At 36.7% G+C, this 7582-nt stretch overlaps 1 protein-coding gene across 1 annotated transcript; it reads left to right on the top strand.

Annotated features, from left to right (window-relative positions):
- The first annotated feature begins 632 nt into the window (after window positions 1–632).
- Window positions 633–1352, top strand: LOC113341356. The gene has a single exon (XM_026586264.1). It carries the CDS (start codon window positions 633–635, stop codon window positions 1350–1352), a length of 720 nt encoding a protein of 239 aa, XP_026442049.1.
- The last annotated feature ends 6230 nt before the right edge of the window (window positions 1353–7582 follow it).

Genomic DNA, 7582 nt, shown 5'->3' with positions numbered 1-7582 from the left:
GAAAAATGAAATATTGATGGTGCCTTTGATGATCACTCCTTGGCTAATGATGAACATATGTGATGAGAGATCGTATAAACAAAGCCTTCTTTTGTGCAGCCTTGGTGTCTGAAGTCGCTTTCTCATTGGGTAGTCTTGAAGAAAATTACGGAACTAAAGCTTACACGAATTATCATTGAAAGTGATGAGAAGGATTTGATCGACTAATTTTCAGCTGAAATTTTTGATGATGATCTATTTTTAAAGACATTTCCTTTTATAGTTATAAACTTGTAGCTTGTAAATTTACTTACCAACTATATATCTGTAATGATTCTCAATGAACCAAAGTTAATTCTTCTTCTTTGTTTTGGTCTACTCCTCCGATATGGTTTGTATCATCTCAATCATCCATCTGCTGCTGAGGATTCTTGTAAGTTGGGATTTCTTTCTTTTACTGAAAGAGGATGTAACTATTATGAATATAATGATGATCAGAATCATGAGTTAACATTCATAAAACATAGAATGATTGATTCAGGAAAGATTGGTTATGGTTCTTACTTGGTTCCTATAATGGCTTAATCTGTCTTGTTCGAAATGACGGTGAAACACCTGTTTGTATCTTTAACCCTTTAACCAGAGAATATATTATGCTTTCAGAACTTAGGAACCATATAGAGTCAATAGATAAGCGTTATGAATGGGATGATTGGTCCTTCGGATTTGGTTACGTTTCTGCAACAAATGAGTACAAAGTTGTAGGGATATATGTGTCAGATTCCGGTTATCTAGAAGTATGCATATACACTGTAGGCACTAAAAGATGGAGAGACCTTGGAAGAAAGTTTAATCTTGAATTCAGGCCTAGATATAATGATGAACCAGGTAGCTTTGCTAATGGAGCTATTTACTGGATTGGAAATGAGGTGCAAAAGATTGTGACCTTCGATTTGATTCAGGAAAAGTTCTGTGAACATCTTGCACCACCTCCTTTGCCACCAAACAGGAATTTGATTAATCAGACAATAGGGCTTTTGGATGGCGTATTGTATATTGCATTTTATGCTGAAGATGGATGCTATGACATATGGTTGTTAAAGAAGAAGAATGATAATCATGACACGAAAGGAGACAAACATCAGTCATTTGAATGGAGTAAAGAGTTAAGGGTAGCCGATAACGGATTATTAGTCGTTACGAAGACCGGTGATGTTTTAACAAAAGCTCCAACCTCAGAAAGGGTTTGGGATAGCAAGGAAGAAGTGGTTCTTCAAGTATTCCCCCGCAAGAACACCTTCTTATCGCTGAAAGATTCAGGGGAAGAACAGACGAAAAAGTTGAAGTCAGTTAAAGGAGGCAGAAAGCCGTGATACGCCTTTGAAGTAGCTACAGGAAGAGGCCGACCCTGAATACATACTTTTAAAACTGGTAATCTACATTAAGTTTTGGAAATTATATTCATATGATTATGTAGACTTATGAGTTTGATTGACAAGCAACCTTTGTGTGAACCTCAATGTTATTGACATTATGTTAGTGAGTAATACATATATAGAAACATTATGTTCGTGAGTAATACATATATAGTAATACATTATGTTAGTGAGTAATACATATATAGAAACTAATGTTACAGATGCTGTCTTAGGTGAATCTAGAAACATCTCATGGTGCATAAACTCTGTGATTCACCAAATTAGAGATGCTGCTAATTCTTTTGTTCATGTAAGATTTGTTTCTGTTCCTAAAAGTGCTAATAGTTTGGCTCATTTTTTGTGCCAATTTGCAATGCACAGTCATGTAAATAGCTGGTGGAATGCTAATTCTCCACCTTCCTGTATCCTTTCAAACCTCAATCTTTGAGGTAGTTTAATAAATTTGGCTCTTGGAAGCCCCTTGCTCCTTCAAAAAAAAAAACATATATAGATTTTCATTTATTCTGTCTTTATATCCTTGATGCAAATTTATGGGAGTGTTTTCTATTTTGTGTTAAACTATATTGCTTTGTGAATTGTGTTATTGATTCTACCTTATTTCGATGGGTATGGTGTACGTTGTAGTGGCTTATTTCATTTATACATGGGGGTCGAATGAGCATATGCAGGAAAATTATAAATTTGAATAGGAAAATTATAAATTAGTCCGGATCTGTCAATAAATTCCACTAGAACAGTTAGTCAATAGGTACATTCCTCTGTGATAACTACTTGTCATTATTAACTGCAACCAACCTAATTGTTTAGGGAAAATGGGATATGCCCCAAAATCGACTATCATCTTAGGGATATGTCTCAGGATTCCCGTTTGTGGGAATATGTCCAAAGTAACGGTTTCCGTCGAGGAAATATTAAATAGTCAATTTATCGTAAATGTGTTTGAACTTTCTTTCAAATTTCTTCGAGGTTTTTTTGGTCTGAACATGTTCCTGAACCTTGTAAAGGTGTTAGCATATAGTATATTTGTTTTTTAATTCGCTTGTAATCCCAAGTGTTTGTGAATATCGACTACTTAACGGTTTTGGATGGAATTTTTGACAGTTGGGGCATATTCCCAAAAACTGGAATTCTGGGGCATTATCCCCAATTTTCCCAATTGTTTATCGTTGACAAGCTATTTTTACATCTCCATGTGAAGGATCAATGAGCAAATTTCCTTACAGGGTAGAACCAGGATTCAGAATAATGATTTTGTTGGCAATGAGAATTATGACATCTTGAGTTTGCACTTAAATTGTGGTTATTCACACACTTCATGCCTACTTCCACAACTGTATCAATTTTCCGCCATTTGCTTAACTCTGATTTAGTTAGATCTCAAGTTGCATCATTTTAGTCTGATGATAACCATGGCATCTATATATATATAAGTTTTATCAAGTAGCGAACACTAGCTCAGTTGTTTAGCTTTGTAAACAGTCATTACGAGTGAAACTATTATTGATGCCTGATTCCTTATCCATCAGTACCATTTTTATCCACATCGTTCGCATCTTGAGAGATCCGAGTGAAAAGGCTCAGTGTTTTAGCTGGCCATACTTTGCCCGTTCTTTGTCAACGGTCAGCTCTCAAGTGAAAAAGTTTTTGAAGCTTTCTGGGGATACAGAATGCCAGAATTCACTATTTTAAAACATTAGGTCTTTGTTGGCCTGCATAGATTTCCCCTGGTACATCTGATAAAGTATCCTTAACTCATGGTGTCATCACCTGGCAATGCTTTGCTTGTATTTATCAATGGTCAGCTTCCAGGTGAAAAAGCTTTTGAAGCTCTCGGGGGAGATGCGCAATAAGAGCCTTACCCTGTTTTATGTCCTGCGTATATAGCGCCTGGTATTTTTTGGTCACTGTAGGTCTGTAGTAATGCTGTCTATATGCCACCTCCATCATTGCATTTCCTTCTTCTTATTGTGCATACATCATTAGTTTCATTCCCAATACAAAATTTGGTCATCGTAATGATATTAGTAATGATAAGTGGTATATGTCAGTCTACCAAGAAAAAATCTAGGGCATAGAAGAGCACATTCAGAGATTCTATGTTTACTAGATGATACAGGTTTTGATACTAGATTAGTTGTTGTTGATCGGTATTGATGGTTGTCCTACTTAGACTGAAGATGAAATTTTTTCAATGTATGTCGGATAAATTTACATCAGCAACATCAAATGAAAATACTAGTGCTAGTAGAAATGTTGAACAGAAATGGATGGGCTCGTTGAATTATGAGAGTATAGTAATTGGTGGTGGATAGTTCTTCTTTTATTGAACCTGATTTGTTAATGGGTAGTGGCCTTGAAAGTGGTGGTCCTCTTTCAAATGAAGCTAAGATAGCTTTTTCTGCTGCTAAGCTTTCTGAGCTTGCACTTGTTGGTCCAAAGCACTTGGGGTTTGGGGTCTATTCAGTTGCTGTGTATGAGATTTTGTTTTCCAAGTAAAAGCCTAAATTGATTACTCTGCATAGTGATAATTTTGTACAGGATCACTGCTAAGATAGAATTGTTGATATAGTCATTCCCCCGTATTCGTTGCCTTTTTGTTCCATTAAGCATCATTCCTTTTAATAAAAATTAGTGGAAATTAAGTGTTTGGCCCTCCTCCACTTGGTTCTTACTCTCATGGCCTTGGGCCAAGAGATAGAATTTGAGGGCCATGAGAATAAAACAGTGTGATGTTAGTTCCTTGACAAAAAATCGAAAATGCTAGCTGAACAGCTGACTGACAGCTGAATAACAACGGTGCTCATCAGTGGTTCAGTGGTTCAAGGGTTCCTTGTGGACATCCTCATCAGTGGTCAGGCCTCCTCGTCAACTCAAGGGCAACATGGCAACTCCGTACAGGAAAATGGTGATTTCTCCAATCATCCTGAGCCATGAAATATCCCCACAAGTCGGGAGTTTGAATTTTCTCTGGAGAACTTAATGTGAGAATGATGCTGTCAGAGCCTATGTGCTCTCTTTTTTGGGTTGATCATCTGCATCTGCTGTTAGTTCTCTTTTTTGTAATATATTCTGGCTTTAATATACCTCCTGTTCATTTACCTGTCTTTCATACCATCACTGGTCTGCATTTCTTAGTTCATTCTTGGATTATCTGTTTCTTGTTTCTGCATCGGAGTTCTCTAAACCTGCTATTCCAGGCTGTGGATATCTTGTAAAGCTCATTTTAGCTATTTCTACTTGTGGGCTGTGCATAGTATTTCTGAATTGGCTGCCATCCATCCTGTTAGTCTCCTTGTGTCTTACATTAAGAAAACTTAATACTAGTATTCTTGAACCTGTCTGTGTTCTCTCTGTCTCGTTTATCCCACCTTTCATTTAGTTTGAACCATCATTTGGGACATACCCAAAGATTTTGGGGCCTCTTGAATAAGACAAAAAAAAACAGGTGGAAATAATGTTTCTAGGGTGCCCCTTATCTAGCCATTTTTCATAATGGCAAAAATGCCTTTATTATTTATATTTTTTAATTATTTTTAAATTAAAGTAAAAAAAATATTTAAAAAAAAAATTATTTTTGTAATTTAATTTTCAATTTAAAAAAAATAAAAATTTGTTAAATTTTTTTATTTAAGAATCTAAGTTCGGCGGACAAGTGATATGCCGAACCTAAACATATGTAGGTTCGGCTAATAATATGTCAGCCGAACTTGTGTTTTGTGAAAACACACCTATGTTCGGCAGATTCGATAAAAAAAAATGGGACATCCGAACTTAATATAATTCTTTATAAAGTGAAGTTCGGCTAACATCTTCGTGTTTAATTATCAGCCGAACTGTTCATCATAACTTTCAGGATGAATAAAAAAAAATAAGTTCGGCTGATAATTTTGATTTTATTGTTAGGCGAACTTTGCTCTGTAATTGTCGTAAAAAAAATTCCATACAATAAGAAAAGAAAGAAAAAAAAATTCAACATTTTCAAAAAAAAAAATAAAAATTCTGTTTACTCTAGTAAATTCTTTCATTATAAATTTCTTATTTTAGCCAATTCTGGGAGATTACACAGAGGAGTTTTTAGTTGGCAACCGAGCAACAAGCTGGGCACCAACTCCTTTTTGAATAGCAACACCTAATTTATGGAAAATAAAACTACATAGACCACTACCAGCGTCGTTACTAACTAAACAATTTTTAAGACGCTTGAAAAAACAAACAAAATCTTCACTAAGCTGGCCTAACGTAGAGAAAGCCAAAACACCTAAACCAAGGTCGTGCAAATCACACTCATTCAAATATTTATTACGGTTACGCGAGATAGATCTTGAAATAGCCTGGTCTGGGACAAAGCCACGAACTCCGTCACCAGTAAAAGGTGAAACGCCTGTAATATCCATACACACATCCTTGCCATTTTCCCAGTTGAGCACCAGAATACCGGCTGGGTGAAGATCCTTGTTGTTCTCTGACACCAAAAGAAACTTCTTTGCGAGCAGGAACACTGGCTTTGAAACAAATATCCACAGTTACATCACGAACCAAATACTGACGAAACTTAATCCCAACATCCTTGGCGCAGTGAAATGCATGATTACCATAAATGTCCATAGGTTTATTACAACAATAACAAAGCCCGTCTTCGAAAAACATAGGGATACCAAGACAATAACAAACCACTGCTCTGAACTGTCTAGGACCAAGACATTTATCTAAACCACTGATGGGGACAGCCAAAAGATAGTCTTGAGCATGCTTAATCTGGTTGCTTTGCCACAGAATAGGATCTCTCGCAGATAATGTAAATTGGACAGGGATTTGCTTTTTAACTGCGTCGAAATAAGTGACTGTCAGGGTGCATGGAAGGGGAGGGGGGTGGGCAATTTCATCGACACAATAAGAAGAAAGCAAATCACATACCTGGATGAATTTCTGAAGAGCCATCTGATAGGCATCACCATTGTCTGTTGAGAATAAGCTGTCAAGAATCACCTTTTGCACTCAAGTAGTCTGACTTTGGAGGCAAGATAACAATAAGTGAGAGTGTCAGACATGATGTAAATCCCAAGACCGCCATCTTTAATAGGAAGAGTGGCTAATCTATGTTGCAAGGGCCCAAAACCAGCTCCATCTCTCGTGATTAAAGTCTCAAATACTTGAATAAATGATCATCAAAGAGGTTAGAGGCTTGTTGAAGGGCCGCAGGACTGGTGGTGCGCATCGCAAAATATAATCTGGAAACCCCGACACAGTTACGAAGTAGCAGTATCTCACTCTGGGGATCCTTGAGTTTTTTGATAGCAGACATTAGCTGAATAGTCTTGTTCACCCTATAACAACTATATCGCTCATGAAATCCAAATCCAAACTCACATGACCACCCAAGATGTTAACACCTATGTTAAGCCTACCAATGTACTTGGGGAAAACACCCTCAGCTATGCTGCGAGGATCGAAAGTAGGCCAAAAAACTTCAGTTTTCTTGATGTTGAGATGCAGACCCCTGCTCGGACCTTCTGCTTCTATAATTCTCAAAGCTTTGGCAACTTCAAGAGTGTCACCGATGATAGTACCATTATCGAGGTACCAAGTATGCAGATCGAGCTGGCTTAATTAATCAATTAATTAATTAATCAAGGGTATTTAAGGGTATTTAAACTAAAAAAGTTAATATTAAATATTAATTGATTAATCAAGGGTATTTAAGTAACTTAAACACTCGTTAAAAAACCCTTTTCACCCCACACTAGTTAGGGTCATCCATATGTATGCCCCAAAATTTCTATGCATGCCCCAAATGAGGGTTCTTTAGTTTTTCTTGTTTTCTTGATCACCTGCTACCTCTACTGGCCTGTGTGGCCATAATTGGGGGATATGAAAACTAATTTGGAGATATGAATTACTTCCCCAAACCAATAGTGTCTGCTCAGGGGTGTTTTTGGGGGCAAAAATACTAAAGTACCCTTCCCTCAAAATAAAAAGTAAAAAAAAAAACTTAAAATCAAAAAACAAAATCATATCCCCTATTTCCATCTCCACTTCTTATTAATCTCTTTTAGGGTTAAAGCTTTGAAACCTAAATGTTCCCCATTCCCGTTTATATTCTAAATTTTCCCCACTCCCTTTCAAATTCTCTTCTCCTTCTCTGCCGGCTCCTCACTTTGAAAAGG

This window comes from Papaver somniferum, unplaced genomic scaffold, assembly GCF_003573695.1.
Source record: "Papaver somniferum cultivar HN1 unplaced genomic scaffold, ASM357369v1 unplaced-scaffold_29, whole genome shotgun sequence".
Classification (NCBI taxonomy): domain Eukaryota; kingdom Viridiplantae; phylum Streptophyta; class Magnoliopsida; order Ranunculales; family Papaveraceae; genus Papaver; species Papaver somniferum.
This window is presented reverse-complemented; position numbering and strand designations above follow the sequence as displayed.

Coding starts and splice junctions, on each gene's coding strand:
- LOC113341356 (XM_026586264.1), top strand. CDS start 633: ATGCTTTCAGAACTTAGGAACCATATAGAGTCAATAGATAAGCGTTAT.